At 42.3% G+C, this 16392-nt stretch overlaps 1 protein-coding gene across 7 annotated transcripts in view; it reads left to right on the top strand.

The window, feature by feature from the left end:
* Positions 1-16392, top strand: part of DLC1 (DLC1 Rho GTPase activating protein) — a 296053-nt gene that overhangs the window by 119729 nt on the left and 159932 nt on the right. For 2 of the 7 annotated variants that reach the window (XM_060278818.1, XM_060278817.1), the window contains exon 1: positions 6648-7624. The exons of the other annotated variants lie outside the window; for them this stretch is intronic. In XM_060278818.1, the coding sequence (XP_060134801.1) occupies positions 7507-7624 (118 nt within the window). In that variant the 5' untranslated portion in view covers positions 6648-7506. Of the gene's footprint in view, positions 1-6647; positions 7625-16392 lie in introns of those variants that run through there. 7 annotated transcript variants of the gene reach the window in all.

Below are 16392 nucleotides of genomic sequence, written 5' to 3'. Positions count from 1 at the left end.
GGACATCCTAAGGTAAAGTGGGACATTATCCGGATCAAATCAGAAAGTGGGACAGCTTGTGTAAATCTGGAACTGTCCCTGGAAAACAGGGACACTTGGAGGGTCTGTTTCTGGTAATCTAGGTTACAGCCAGCTCTGGGCCAGTCCTTTGCTGGGTTTGAAGGAGGGTGAGAAAAGCATTTCCTTTTCCCTTGGAAAAGAGGTAGGTTAGGATCTTTAGAATAGTGGTGGAGGGAAAGAGTATGGCCCTACTTGAAACCTCTTTGGGACTGAGCTGTGCGGCTTGTGGGAAGTCTCATTGAAGTCCCAATGAAACAATACACTTTGGCTGAAGCTCAGCCGCCCGGCTCTGTTTTAACGCTGCTTTTGTAGGTGAACACACTCCAATTCCACCGAATCCGTCTCCGCCACACATGGCTTAAATGAATGAAGTTTTAATAACTTCCTTCCTGTTTCAAGGCCCTGTTTTAAGCTGTGGCACCAGTTTTCAATAAATGCTCATTTCCTCTCATTAATACACACAACTTCAAAAGCGGCTGCCAGCAATTTGGGCAAAGCTAAGCGGTTCTAATTGTTTGAGGATGGCTTAAGACTAATTACACGAGAGCAGCAGGTGAGGCCACCGGTGAGCCAGGCATGAAGGAAATCGGCAGGACAACCTGACTGGCCTTTATAAAGAGTTAGAGGTTTCTCGGGGATGTTTGGTTTGTGTTTTTGTGATGATGGTCTTGCTGCAGTTTCTCCTTCCTTTTCAGCTGCAGTGCAAAGAGATAGGGCCGTCTTGCCATGTCAATCATTCAGCCTGTCCGTCGAAATTAGGCAGCAATCCAGCAGAGCACTTAGACAACACAGTCTTCGTTCAATGGGGTTTCTTTGCAAAAATAATAAATAATTGACACCAGTCTATAAATAAATGACACCAATCTATCGCCTTGGCAATGTATCGAACTAGCACTGTGGAATATGCAGTCGATAGCGAGTATAGAAAGTGATGGAGGCTTTCTCCTGGCCCATTTGGAGCAGGGGATGGCGGTGCCATTTCAAAATAGCTGGAGCTGAAGTGCTCTTTGGCTCTTACATAGATCTGCCATTTGGGGTTTAGCAGAGGAGAAAAGGCAATTATACATATTAAAAATCTGCCCAGGTAGAATGCGTGGAGTAATTGGGTTTGAACATTTTGCCAGGATGAGTGTGGCAGTCTGGAGACAGAAATGACTTTGAAAGAGAGAGAAAACAACCAGCCACAACTTGCAGCAGTCTCGTGGCCCACCGCAAAATGCTGCTAATGGGATAATCCCAGCATTGTTTTTCTGTAAAGTTAATCATAATGGTTTGCATTCAGTAGTAAAGAAACCGACAATCTCTGGTGTTTGCACGTGAATGGGTGGGTAGGGAAAATAAAGTCTCAGAGCGGGCAGCATGCGGAGGACTCACGTGATACTCAGGGATTCAGATGCCCAAGGATGTGTGCACATTCCTTAGCGTACGTAGAGAGTGCATTGCTTCAACAGGAGCGGGAAGAATGGAGTGCCATAAATACTTTTCTTACTACGAGGGCTTTTAAAGTGGGCTGCTCAGAAGAGAAAGCAGGCTGTGTTCTGCCTTTGCACTTTAAAACACATGTATTTTTGTTTTATTGAGGATCTTTTCACTGGATAACTATAGGCAGGAAGAAAGGAAAAGCAAATCGCCATCAATGAGACCTGAAAATATCATAGGAGTGTATGTTGTATGCTTTGCTTCGGTGTTAACTGGGAAACCAAACAGTTAAAAGGAACTTTTTACTGCTGCTCCAAGGCATTTTCAGAGGGCAAGGAGAGGCAACTGAACTTTTTTCCTGTGGCATGGCAAAACCCATCTCACGTTATTTCATAGCCGGAAGATCTACATTATATAAGCTGTACTTAAGTTGCCTGGCAGAGCTACAAGCTATGCAGGTATTTTTCTGCAACCTACCTGCTTTCTGTTTGCAACTTGCTGGACTGGATTTTTTGGTGGACGAATAACCGCCCACCCCACACCTTTGCAGCTGGCTGTGGGGATAGATCTTTAGTAACAGCACTATATTCCCTTTCTGCTGCATGATTCTTTCTGCCAGCAATGGTTTCTGCCTGCTAGAGTGGAGAAACTCTATCTGTTGTAATTTGAGATGAGGAAGAAATTTGATTCAATTTGCATTTAAAAGTGAATCTTCAAAATCCACACCTCTCAGAATTTTGCAGTTCAGTTCTCTAGCCAAGTAACGGATAGGACAGTGTATATTTTAGGGGAAAGTGTGCCTTAAAATGCATGTTTTAGAGAAAGCAAGGTGTAAAAATGCATCGTATATGGGGAAATTGGTTTGTACAATGTGTATATTAGAAAACATGTGTGCAATAATGTGTATATTGAGAGAAATTCACACTAAAATGCCGTAGAATTTTAATAAGGACTTTTGCAACAAATTTTTGCAACAGAATTTGCAAACCAGTGTGGAAATGGGCACTGAACTTAAGATTGGAAAAATGAAAAACAGAGAAACCAAAATTGATAGATTACTATAGATACAATGTTGGTATTTCTGCACCCACTTTAAAAATAGTTTTAAAAATACCATAGAACTACAGTATACTATTTTAACGATTGCTGCCATTTATTGTCAGTGCAAACTGTACCTGTGACCTGATCAATAGAGTAAACATGTGTAAAATTTGCCTGTTGACATGAAGGTCCTTTATGACCCTGACTTATGATACGTTGCAAAACTGCAAGCAATAAACATCAACATAAACTAAGTAATCATTCCTTAGGTGAACTTATTATTATTATTATTATCATTATTATTTTATTTATATGCCCCCCATCTGACTGGGTTGCTCCAGCCACTCTGGGTGGCTCCCAACAAAAACACAATAAAACATCAACCATTAAAATATTTCATAGTTTCAACTTTACCTGACATAGCAGCTCTGTAATTCTTCTCACTGCTACTGATCTAAGGATAGGCAGTGAGTGTACAGGGATGTGGGTGCTCCAACCCCCACAACATTCCCCATGAAGGGGCAGGGCACCCACAATTTTTTGCTGACCTCCAGAAGGCCCATTGGGGGCCCCTGCAGCTGTGGGAAGGCCCATTGCAGCTTCCAGCCCAAGGCCTTCCGGAAGCTGTGACAAGCCTTCCAGCGGCCGTGATATGCCTCATCAGGCATTCCTGCAGCCGCAGCTGGCCCCTTCAGGCCTTCCAGAAGCCACAGCAGGCCTCCTCCTGCTGCATGATGTCACACATGCACCATGTGATGTCACAGGCCCACGCCAGACACCCACAAAGTGGGGCAGGACCTGGTGCCCCTGGATCTATGGGACTGTGTGTATATAGAGTGCAGAGGTGGGGACCTTTTGAAGCCTGAGGGCCACATTTCCTTGCGGGCAGCCTTCTGGGGGCCACATTCCAGAAAAGGGCAGGGCCAGAGGAAAAAGTGGGTGGAGCCATGTAAATTTCACCTTTGTGTGGTAGGATAGATTCTATGCACACTCGCGTACTCCTCTCTGTCCTCCATCTAGGTGTTATAAGAATTCTAAGGTCCCAAATATAAAATAAGCGTTCATAAATTTACAAGGGGACCCAGGTGGCGCTGTGGTTAAACCACTGAGCCTAGGGCTTGCTGATCAGAAGGTCGGCAGTTCGAATCCCTGTGACGGGGTGAGCTCCCGTTGCTTGGTCTCAGCTCCTGCTAACCTAGCAGTTCGAAAGCACGTCAAAGTGCAAGTAGATAAATAGGAACCGCTACAGCGGGAAGGTAACCGGCGTTTCCATGTGCTGCTCTGGTTTGCCGGAAGTGGCTTTGTCATGCTGGCCACATGACCTGGAAGCTATACGCCGGCTCCCTCGGCCAATAATGCGAGATGAGCGCGCAACCCCAGAGTCGGTCACGACTGGACCTAATGGTCAGGGGTCCCTTTACCTTTACCTTTTAAATTTACAAGGCAAACGCATACATAAGTACATAAACCATGTGTCTAAAATAGTACAGGAGAACAATCCTGAAGTCATTTTGACTTTCCCAGTGACCTTATATATTTCTCTGCAAGGAGGGAGGAAATGGGAAAGCCTTGCCATTGTCTTTTGCTTACCTGTCTTAAGGGTGCGCTTGTGTGGGTGCATAGGGTGAGCCTGTGACCTGGATTCAGGAATGAAAGTATTTACCATCACAAAAGAGTGACCAGGCTGCCCAGGTCAAGCAATCAACAACCATTAACAGATATCCTGGCAAACAGGATTTCTGCTGTAGACCGCCTCCTTCTGTGCTGTATGTATGATGTGTGTTTTTTTTGGGGGGGGGGGTCCTCTGGCTATAGGGTGGGAACTTCAAAAGTCTATATAAGGGCTTGTGCACCATTGTTCTGGGTCCCCTCCTTCCTCCTGCATGTGGCAGTGAGCACCCTGTTGCAACAGTTTAATAAAGATCAGGCTTACTAGCTGCTTTGCTTCTCAATATTCTCTGGTTGGCCTCTGTTATTTTCTCCTACCGATAGAGAACCTACATAAGGACTCTATACGGCTCTTGGATACCCCATAAGCGATAAAGGAGCAGGTTTTTTTTTAATAACATAGGCAACCAAAAAGTGTTATCAGAATTTAAGGCCACAATCCAGCCATGCAAAACAGAAAACCCTCTCAAGAAGGACCTGTGAGGGGTGTGGCTTGGGTAAAATTCAGAGGGCCTGACAGAGAAGCCTTGAGGGCCACATTTTGCCCCCACACCTGAGCCTCCTTGCTCCTGTTTTGGTGGTTTGCTATCCTGAGTGACGGAAGAGCAACTGCAACCATCTTTTTGTGGTACTCATCTGTTTATTTTATTCATTCAGAACCCTTTAAAATTCCACTTGTAGTTCAGGCATTGGTATCCAATGAATGATATTTACTGAAATGAAGTTTTAAAATGTTGCTTTGATGAGATGTACATTTTCGCCGGAAGGACAAACAACAGCTTTTGGAGAACGACTCCATTCGGGAAAATGATATGGGAGTGGGAGAGAAGGGAGAAGGCATTTTGGCCAGATCTGAGAAGCCCCCACCTGCACCAATATCAATACAATCTCCTTTGTAGATCCCTGCAGCATATCAGGTTTAACACTAATATAATCAAGCCTTGATGTGCAGCAATGGATGGCATATCCATTTTACTGCTATATCACAGTGAGTGATTGGATTATATTGCCTTTGGAGAGATGCACTATTTTTTTGAATTATTTCCACAGGGTAAGCAAGCAAAAGCACTTTCATTAGGCTGCAAAGACAAAAGACTTGACTCTATCTTTTGTCTCGATGGAGTCATCAGGGATTGCAGGCGACATCTGTAACTAGGATATTGCTCTTGTGGTTCACTGTCTGGGTGGCAAAAAGGCCACTCTGCATCTGTGAGTTTGCTTACTTGCTAGCAAGCTTATTAAAAATGCAGTTTTGCTCAGAATGCTTTTTAAAAATCCTTCCAGGCTAAGGGGAAAATAAGATTTTGTTTTCTGAATGGTGAGATAATCCTGACAAATCACGTTAAAGTTTCTCCCCACCAAAAGAAAAAGAAAATAAATTAAAGAGGGGGAAAATTTGGAGCATATATACACTCACAGAACTTATATTCTGCCTCCCAGTCTGTCTCCCTTCCCACTCCCTTAAACTACATGCTTATCACAGAATAAGGCCCATTCTTTGTGTCAACTGCCGTAGAGATGGCCCTTTATGTTTCAGTCCCTTTGCTGATAGGTGGAACTTGGCTTGCTTGGAGATGGCATTTGACCCTGGAATATGTGAAGTTATAATAATGAGGGGAACGCCTTTGAGCATATGCAGAGTCCCCACCCTCTCCACTAACCTTCCGCACATACCCTAGAGCTTCCACAGATGGGCAAATTCACACCATCATTTCAGCCTACAAAACCGACATCCATAAATCAGTCCATAGTAACCATAGTAAAGGTGCCCTATACTTCAGCAGACCTTTGGTGCATCTAGTATACCATTGTGGTGTAGTGGTTAGAGTACTGGACTATGACCTGGGAGACCAGGGTTCCAATCCCCACTGGGTGACCTTGGCCAATCCCTGCCTCTCAGCCTGGCCTACCTCACATGGTTGCTGTGAGGATAAAATGGGAAGAAGAAAGAGAAGTATGTATGCCACCTTGAGCTACCTTGGAGGAAAGTGAGGATATAAATGTAAATATATCCCAATAGAATCATAGAATTCTAGAGCTGGAAGGGACCTTGGTGGTATTTTTGTCCAACCTCAGAAATGGAAGGGATGGATATAACCAGGGTATTTTGTTTTTTTGTTTTAGCAGGGGGTTCCCTTACCTTTTTAAAATTAAATGATTTTATTTGGGGGGGGGGCTGGTTGGGACTGGAATGAATATACACCCAATGCCTGAACCAAAAAATCCAGGTATATCTTTAATCATTGTCTGCTTGAGTTAATTCATCACATCTTACATTTAACCACTGTCCTGGGGCAGGGGGTGGCAGTGTGACTGAGCCTGCAATAAACTAACTAACTAACTATGTGGTGAGTTCCCAGACCCCCCTTTTAAGAGAGAGAGAGAGAGAGAGAGAGAGAGAGAGAGAGAGAGAGAGAGAGAGAGAGAGAAGCAGCACTGGATATAACTTTAATACTGTAAATAGAAATAATAGAAATGAGGCAGTGTGGCCACCCCAAAACTTTTGCGGGCGCAACAGTAGTTGAAGGCGGGATTGCATATGGCCACACTGCAAGCAAAGATCATGAAGGTGCCACGGAAAGGACACCTGGGGAAGGGCCCTCGGCACTGCCAAGCAGCCTGATGCTTCAGACAAGAGGATCCAAGCCTGGAAGACTGTGAGAGGCATTTCAAATCATGTGGAAAGAAAGGAGAGAGGGAGGTGGGGGGAGACCACGAGAAGCAAAACAAACAGGCTGTAATCAGGAAAAGGCCGGAGCTTCCTATCTCTCTCTCTCTCTGTTTTAGTGCCCACCTCCCCTTGGAAATGAAAGATCACCTGAACTGTCAGCTTTCGCAAAAAAAGGCATGGCGCCTTTCAGAACGGGGCTTGTGTGTGAGAAAGCGACGAGGCCAGCATGTTTTGTTTCCCTCAGCCAGGAAGCCTGAGACCTCTGGCTATTCCCCCTGCTAAAGCTCCAGATCTAAATGAGAGTATCATCTCATTAGCTCATTGGTAAGCCTTTCCAGATGTGGCGGGGAGCAGCGGCGGCAGCAGCAGCCCTGACTCTGGCTGCTTGCCAGTAGGTTGCCTTCTGCAGTCTCTCCGCTTCCCTGTGTCTGCAGCGAGGGGAACTGCAATGCCTGAATCTTGAAAGGGGGGGGGGGGGAGAGAGAACGACTGGTGGTAAACCTTTCCTGAGCAATGGACCCACCTTACAGAAAGAATATCTGGGAAATAGCTAAGCAGAGACTGTCCCTTTCTCTTGAGGCCCGACTCTTGGAAAGATGGTGATGTATCTTTTTCTGTTGTGGACGTGACATTTTCTTCTCCGCATTATGGATCACCACCCAGTGAGAGCTCCTCTGAGGAGATCATTCAGTGATCATATCAGAAATTCCACGACCAGAGCCTTGGACGCTATTTGGAAGACCACAAGAGACCGACGTCTGGCAGGTGAGGGGGGGGGTGACTGGAAACTATTTTAATCACCCAGGGGTGATTAATCACCCGTTTTCAAACCTTATACCCTCTGCTTCTTTCACAGCAATGTGAGGTGAAGGCTCACATTTTTATCCTTCAGGGAAGTCCATTTCCTGGGCCGCTCCCTTGGCATGCTTTGGGGGTTGCCTTACGGGCTGTTTCCTCGCCCAAGTGGAGGTGTTGGTCTTTTGGCAAGGTGGTGAAAAATTGCTGGCATTTTCTCTGCCGGGGCTGTCCCTGCTTTGTGGTCCAAGCACGTGCTGTCCAGGACAGTGCCGAGGACTAGGAATAGAAACAGAGTCAAATACCTTGACCACCTTATTTTGGTTTGCAGTACTTAAAATGGCGAGGCCGGATTGTTGTGTGCCCTTAAGAAGAAGATCATAACCTTGTTTTTTTATTTCTTAACTTTTCTGGAATTAACTTGCAAGCTGTATTGCTGCTCATTTCAGTTTTTTTAAAAGTTGCCACAACATTTGAAAAACCTGGAGGAGATGGGTGTGGTCCCACTCATGGTGGGTGAAGATGCCATTGATGATCCTGAGCAAAGTGGGTCAACTAGCACATCTAGAAAATGAGGGTGGTGAGAGGAACACTTTGTTTGTGATTATACTGGGCTTCGCTTATCCTGGGGAGGAGGCATTTTGCTGTCAGGATGCGTCACAGAGGAAAAACAAAGCGACACACCTGATTCGGTGGGGGAGTGCATGCTGAATGTTATAGGGTGCATTTTAGCCGCTCATCTTCAGCCAAACAAATGCAAATTAAATGGAGCAAATGATCGGACAGCAGTGTTTTATGCCTGGTGATGAGAGTGGATTCAGCTGCCCACCCCCGATAATATTTTGCTAGGATTGTACAATTTTAATGTAATTGAAATGGTTTTCTCCCCGAAACTCAATCATGATATGCTGGTTCCCCACCCCTGTTCTAAACTTACTTTTAAATCACATCTTTGCTTAGACGTGTTCAGTCCGAGTTCAGTGGACCTTACTCAATAGGTGGTATAATTATTATATATTCCCCACCCTTCTGCAGGTTACAGAACCCAAAACAGGTTACAGCCATTTAAAATTCCATATTAAAACCAGTTTAAAACAAATTACAGTCTCAGGAATAGGGCGAGTCCTGAAAACACCTATCTCAGGTGTCAAAGGTGTTTCTTCAACGTATGTTAGAAACTATATAACGAAGGTGCCCAACTCAGCTCTGTGGGGAGGGAATTCCATAATCTAGGAGCTGCCACAAAGAATGCCCTTTCCCAGGCCACAACCGCCACAAACTTCTGAGGTCAGTGGAAGTACCAAGAGACACTGGCGAAGCAAGAGGGTGCGGTGGGTGCGGTCTGCCCTGTGTGTTATCCCTGAGGGGGGTGACATTGCCGCCCCCCCTGGGACCCTTGCCGTGGGCTCCATGCCCCTGTGATGCTCGCTGCAGCGCTACCCTGGAACGCGCAGCAGCGGCTCGCGCTGCCCCCGGGTGCACAGCATGTGCGCCGCTCCGGGTGTCAGAGCAGCTAGCTCCACCTCTGCCAAGAGACTCTCTTCCACTGATCTGAATACGCAAGAGAGATGGTGGGGAAAGAGGCAGCCTTTCAGATATTTAGGGCCTGGACCATTTAGGGCTTCAAACACTGAGCACCTTGAATTGGGCCCAGATTAAAAAAACTGGCAACAGTGAAGCTATTTCAAAACAAGGGTATATGAGTTCTAAATGGAATCCCAGCCACCAACCTGGCTGCTGCCTGTTGAACCAGTTGATGGTAGATGTAGATAGGATTGCAACCTGAACATGTTTTGAATGTGGATAGAGATCCACAGAGCTGGATTGCGAAAATAAGTTGCAAGAAATGCTTAAATACATTGCAAACATAGTCCTTGGCAGGCGCATAAAAAACCTTCCTACTAGATGCCTGCTTAAAACTACTTGAAGCTCATGTGTTGCCACATCTGCCCTATAGTCTTAAAGTTAGTTTGAAAACCATTTCTGCCATCAGCTGTAGAAATCACAGAATCATAGATCTGCAGAGCTGGATGTCATCACTAGGGTCCAATAGTCCAACCCCCTGCGATGCTTGAATCTTTCACCCAATGTGGGGCTCAGACCCACAACCCTGAGATTCAGAGTCTCATGCTCTACTGACTGAGCTAGAACAATGGAATTGGGTGGGGGAGCTCTAAAAGAGAGGCAAACTATAAATCACAGGATTCTTTTTTTTTAATATATTTTTTATTAATCGTTTTATCAACAGACATACAAAATACAAATACAAAAAACATCAAAATACAACATACAAAAATCCAACAACATATATCAAAGAAAAAGAAAAAAAATATCTTACTTCTCATCCATTATAATATTCATTGTCTTCAGGCTTCCCCAATTCCCTACTATCTGATTTCACTTTTATATACTTCTATAGCAGTTTCTAAATCATCTTTCTTACCCATCATGTAATCCCGTTAACAGTTCAAAGTTAATTCATCTTCGTATCATCTACCCTAGTTTCAACCTTTCAATCTTCTATTATCTCCCTAATGCCTTAACCTCTTTATTTTCCTGGATGTTCAAATTCTAATTATCAAATACATTCCCTATATACGTTTTAAATTTCTTCCAATCTTTTAAAACTTTGTCATTTGTCTGGTCCCGGAGTCTTCCTGTCAATTCTGCCAGTTCCATATAGTCCATCATTTTCAATTGCCATTCCTGCATCGAAGGCAATTCCTCTTTTTTCCAATATTTTGCTATTAAAATCCTAGCAGCTGTGGTGGCATACATAAACAAATTGACATCGTCTTTGGGAATTTCTTCCCCAATTATTCCAAGCAAAAAGGCTTCCGGTTTTTTCAAAAATGTGTTTTTAAACATCTTTTTCAATTCATTATAAATCATTTCCCAGAAGCCTTTTATTTTAGGGCATGTCCACCACATATGGTAGAATGAGCCAACATCCTGCTTACATTTCCAACATTTGTTGTCGCTTTTGTGGTACATTTTAGCTAACTTGACCGGCGTCAAATACCATCTATACATCATTTTCATCAAGTTTTCCTTCAACACCGTACAAGCCGTAAATTTCATACCCTTCTTCCACATTTTTTCCCACTCCGACATCATCACATTATGACCCAGATCCTTGGCCCATTCAATCATAACTGATTTTGTTTGTTCATCTTTTAAATGCCATTCTAACAACAAATTATACATTCTGGACAAGTTCTTGTGGTCTGTCTCTAATAATTCCGTTTCTAATTTCGATTTTTCTGATTGGAATCCTATTTTTTTGTCTAATTTGAATACTTCATTTATCTGCACATACTGAAACCAATCGCTCAACCTATCTTTCAATTGTTCATATGGTCTTAACTTGAAGTGGTTTCCCACTTCCATCAAAATATCTTTGTATTTCAACCTATTCTCATCCATATTTGTCCTTTTAGGTTTCTTTGCCTCAAGTGGTGAAATCCACCTAGGAGTTTTTCTTTCCAACAAATCTTTATATCTCATCCAAACATTAAACAGTGATTTCCTAATTATATGGCTTTTAAAACCTTTATGCAATTTCACTTTATCATACCATAAATATGCATGCCAACCAAATGCATTATCATGGCCCTCTAAATCCAGCAAATCATCATTATCTAACAGAAACCAATCCTTCAACCAGCAGAAAACTGCGGCTTCAAAATAAATCTTTAAGTCCGGCAAGGAGAATCCTCCTCTTTCTTTTACATCAGTCAAAAGTTTATATTTAATTCTTGGCTTCTTCCCCTGCCAGACAAATTTAGACAATGTCTTCTGCCACTCTTGAAAGCATTTCATTTTGTCAACTATCGGTAGGGCCTGAAATAAAAACAACATTCTCGGCAATACATTCATTTTGACAGTTGCTATTCTACCCATTAGAGATAAATTCAACCTCGTCCATACTTCCAAATCTCTTTGGATTTCTTTCCATAATTTCTCATAATTGTCTTTATACAAATTCAAATTTTTTGACGTCATATTAACTCCTAGATATTTCACCTTTTTTGCACACTTCAGTCCTGTGCACTCCTCTGTATTCTGTCTCTCTTGCAATGTCAAATTCTTGTCCAATACTTTGGTTTTCCCTTTATTTAACTTAAAGCCTGCCACACTGCCAAATTCTTGAATTATCTGCAGTGCTCTCACCGCACTCTGTTCAGGGTTCTGCAAAGTCAATACTAAATCGTCTGCAAAGGCCTTTAACTTATATTGTTTTGAACCCACTGTAATCCCTTTGACACCTTCATCGCTCCTTATCATATTCAGCAAAACCTCCAGGACAGAAATAAATAACAGGGGGGAGAGTGGGCACCCTTGTCTTGTTCCTTTCTCAATTCTTATCTCTTCTGAGACCACATTATTTACAATAATCTTAGCTCTTTGCTCAGAGTAAATACCATTAAGTCCATTAACAAAGTTTTGGCCAACCTCCATTTTTGCAAAATTTCTTTTCATAAAAGTCCAAGAAATATTATCAAAAGCTTTTTCGGCATCCACAAAGATTAACATTGCTTTGGTGTTTATTTTCACTTCCAATCTCTCCAGAATGTCTATTATAGTTCTTACATTGTCCTTCATATGTCTACCAGGTAGAAATCCTGCCTGGTCTTTGTGAATTAAATCTTTCAACACCCTTTTCAATCTTGACGCCAAAATACTAGCAAATATCTTATAATCCACATTTAATAAAGAGATTGGTCTATAGTTCTTGACCTGAGTCTTATCCATATCCGGTTTTGGTATCAGAGAGATAAAAGCTTCTTTCCAAGTCTCTGGTGCTTTGCCCACCCCTAAAATCTCATTTGCTACCTCCATTAATGGTTGTATCATCCAGTTTTTTAATGTTTTGTAATACTTGGAGGTGAGTCCATCAGGTCCTGGGGCTTTGTCGCTTTTCAGTTCTTGAATTGCCGTTTCAACCTCTTGTCTTGTAATCAATCCATTCAGTAGGTTCTTTTGTTGTGCTGGAATTTTCTGCAGACCATTTTCTTTTATAAACTTATCTATCCCATCTAGATCTTCTTTTTCCCTTTTATATAACTGTTTATAATATTTTGTAAAACATTTCCTTATCTCTGCAGGGTTCTCAATAGATTTTCCTTCATCCATAATCTTTATAATTGTATTCTCTTTTTGTCTTTTTTTCAATTGCCAGGCCAACAATTTCCCACATTTATTAGCCGATTCGAAGGATCTTTGCTTCATTCTTCTAATTTTCCATTCAATTTCTTCATTTATTATTTGGGAATACTGCACCTGCAAAGCTTTTATTTCTTTTTGGACTTCCTGACTTTTCGGATTATCTCTCAATTTTTTTTCCTTTTCTTTCAATTTGTCCAGAATGTTTTCCTTCTTTTCATTTCTCTTCTTCTTCCAAATTGTATTCTGTTGGATCAAAAATCCTCTCATTACTGCTTTGCTGGCATCCCAAACCACTGTAATATTCTGTCCTTTATTCAAATTTAATTCGAAATAATCTTTCAACATCTTCTGGGCCTTATTAATTATCTGTTCATTTCTCAATAAAGAGTCATTCATTCTCCATCTAAAAGAACCCTGCAGATACTGTTTCAGCTCCATTAAAACTGCATTGTGATCTGAATAAGTTCTGGGGCATATCTCGCTTTTTGTCACTTTTGGACATAAGTCCTTTGTAATCCAAATGTAGTCCAGTCTACTTCCTGACTTTTGCGAGTCCGAGAAAAAGGTGAACTCTTTTTCTAATGGATTTCTTAGCCTCCAAACATCTACTAAGTCCAAGTTCTCCACCAAGTCAAAAAATGTTTTTGGAAGCTTGCCATCATTAGATATTTTTTGTCTTTGAGTTCTGTCCATCATAGTCGATACAGCCCCATTAAAATCTCCCATCATTATAATCTTGTAATCCAAATAATCCAGCAACGCAGTATGTATCTTCTTGAAAAAGTCTGATTTAGCTTCATTTGGTGCATAAATTCCAAGTATCAAACATTTTTCGCCTTGCAAAGATATTTCCACTGCGATATATCTCCCTACTTCATCCTTAAACAGCAGTTTAGGATTATATTTTTCCTTTACATAGATGACTACCCCTCTTTTCTTAACTTTATCAGCTGATATAAATTCTTGGCCCAATAACTTATTTTGTAAAATTTTTCTATGAGTCCTGATTACATGGGTCTCTTGTAAACAAATAATATCCAAATTCTGTTTTTTGACTACATGATAAATCTTCCTTCTTTTAACGCTTGAATTTAGCCCATTCACATTCCACGAAAGTACTCTTAACGCCATCTTGTCTTGCTTTGTAGTTTAAACGTCTTCCCCTGGCCCAGCACCAGTCCCAGCTCCTACTCCTGCCAGCAGTTCCAAATCGAATGCCCCTGGTCCAGCTCCGGCTCCCAAACCTTGATCTCCTCCAATTGATGGTTTAAAATCCTCTGCGTGGCTTTCCAGAAATCTTCTTTTATCCTCTACCGATCGGATCTTGTACTCTTTTTGTTTATATTTAAATGCCAGGCCCTCTGGGAATTTCCACTTAAAGAAAATATTTTTCCTTGTCAAAATCGTTGTCAGGTCTGTATATTTATTTCTTTTAGCCAAAAAGAATTTAGGCGTTTCTTTAAACAAAATTATCGTATGCTGGAGAACTTCCAATTTTTTCTGATAGTGATGACCTAATATCTTATCTCTTTGATCTTTTGTTTGAAAAACCACTATACAATCATTCAAAAAGTTAGAATCTTTTTTCTTTTTTGGGCCTACTCTGTAGGCCCTCAAAATAGTGGCTTTTATCTCTTCTTTGTCCAGGCCCCACCAGTCAGAGAATTCTTGTGCAATTAAATCTCCTAAATCTCCTTTTCCCTTCTCCAGCTCCGGCAAATTCCTAAGTCTTAATTGATTCTCCTTATCTTTTAGTTCAATAAAGGCAAGCCTAATTTGTGTTTCTTCCTGCAACTTTTCTAAGTCCGTTAACTTATTTGTTTCGATATCTGTCACTCTTACATTTAACCCAGAGACCTGTGTTTTTACTTCCTGAAGATCTTTTTTCAGCACACCAAATTCTTCTTTAAATTCCTGGAGGCACTTTGTAGTAGCTTTAACCTCTGTAGTTAAACTTTGTAGGCTCTGCTTATTTTCTTTCATAAATTCCAAAATTTGCTCTTGAAAAGCTTGATCTCTGGATTCCCTTCTCAATTGCATTTTTTTATCCACCAGGCAGCTAATGTGCCTCCCAAACCAGAAAACTGTAATCCACAGTACAATTATTATATCTTCAATTCCAGAGAAGTCCTTCTCTGCAGAGTCCCCAATTTTGTAATCCACTTAGCAGCTAATGTGCTAGACCAGTAGAACTTCTCCTTAAAATTATTTTGTAATCCACACAGCAGCCAACGTGCTGGAAATCACATAAATTCTTCACCAACCAAATCACAAATCATTTGTAATCCACACAGCAGCTGATGTGCTGGAAAACACCATCTCTTTCAGCCAAAGCCCAAAATATTTTATAATCCACACAGCAGCCGACGTGCTGGAAATTACTTTCGTTTCCTCCTAATTCAAAACACCACTGTATTACCAACAGTGGCTGCAATGCTGGAAAACACTTTTCTCCAGCTGGCTCCCAAGGTCACCAAGCCTTCATGTAGCCCAAACAACTGGGTAGATGCTGGAAACCAAGTTCCTTTCTCACAGGCAACAATCACTTTCTAACCATAGGGGTATAGCCAAAATCCATCACAGTCTATTGCAGTTTCTTGATATAACTTATTTCCAACAATGTGGCAAGTCCTTAACTTCCAAATAACACTGTCTCCAACTTTCCAAAAAGTTACAAAGAGGCAGACTTCACAGCTCTTTTCTAGTTCTTTTGAGGCTTTGTTACACTAACAAAGCCTCTATTCTCTGGCTGAGCTGACAGGTCCTCCTTTCCAGCAAATGACTCCCTTTAGTTCTTTATTGCTTAATTACTTGATTGTTCTCTGAGTACACCTAAATCGTCTCCCCCCCCCTCTCCATAGGGGAGGTTTGACAGCTCTCCAGAAAGAGTCTTGATCTCTAAAAAATCTTTGCGGCTTCAGTAACTTTTGCTGCTGCCGCTTCAATCAGAAGATAGGGGCTGGCTTCCTTCTTTTGGACCCCTTATCCGTGGCCAAACTTTAATTGCTCCAATTAATGTAATTAATTCCGCTTGTTACTCACGGTTCATTGCATTTCGTTTGAAGGAGGAATCGCCTGCTGTTGCCAGTCAGTCCTGCGGCTTCGCGCTGTCAAGGGAAGCGCCAGGTCCGTTCGCGCTGCAGCTCCGACCCCCTCGCTCTCGGCGGCTTAAAAAAAAAGCCGTTTCCCGGGGAGGGGGGAGCCCGCAAAATACGCAGCCGGACCACCACGTTCCCAAAAAGCCCCTTTTGGGATTTCTGAGGGCACACGCTGCGCCGGAGCGACGTGCCCAGTCCTTGACGCGCCAGGTTTCACTCCGCGAGCAAAACCTCGACCGACATGGCCGCGCGAGCGACCGGAAGCCCCCTAAATCACAGGATTCTTTGTGGTGGGGAGGACTTGGCAATTACATTAACATAAATCTGATGTAGTTTGAAATGTAAAACAGGTATTTTAATTTCACAACAAGGATGAGATGAGCTTTTGAATCTTAATGTTTTTCAACATTCCTTCTAAGCGTGTGGCTTATAACTCCATTTCTAAAATTAGGGTCAGTAGTTGTGTGCTAA

Source organism: Zootoca vivipara, chromosome 9 (assembly GCF_963506605.1).
Source record: "Zootoca vivipara chromosome 9, rZooViv1.1, whole genome shotgun sequence".
NCBI lineage: Eukaryota > Metazoa > Chordata > Lepidosauria > Squamata > Lacertidae > Zootoca > Zootoca vivipara.
The sequence above is the reverse complement of the archived record's forward strand: the minus strand, read 5'-3'. Positions and strand labels throughout refer to the sequence as shown.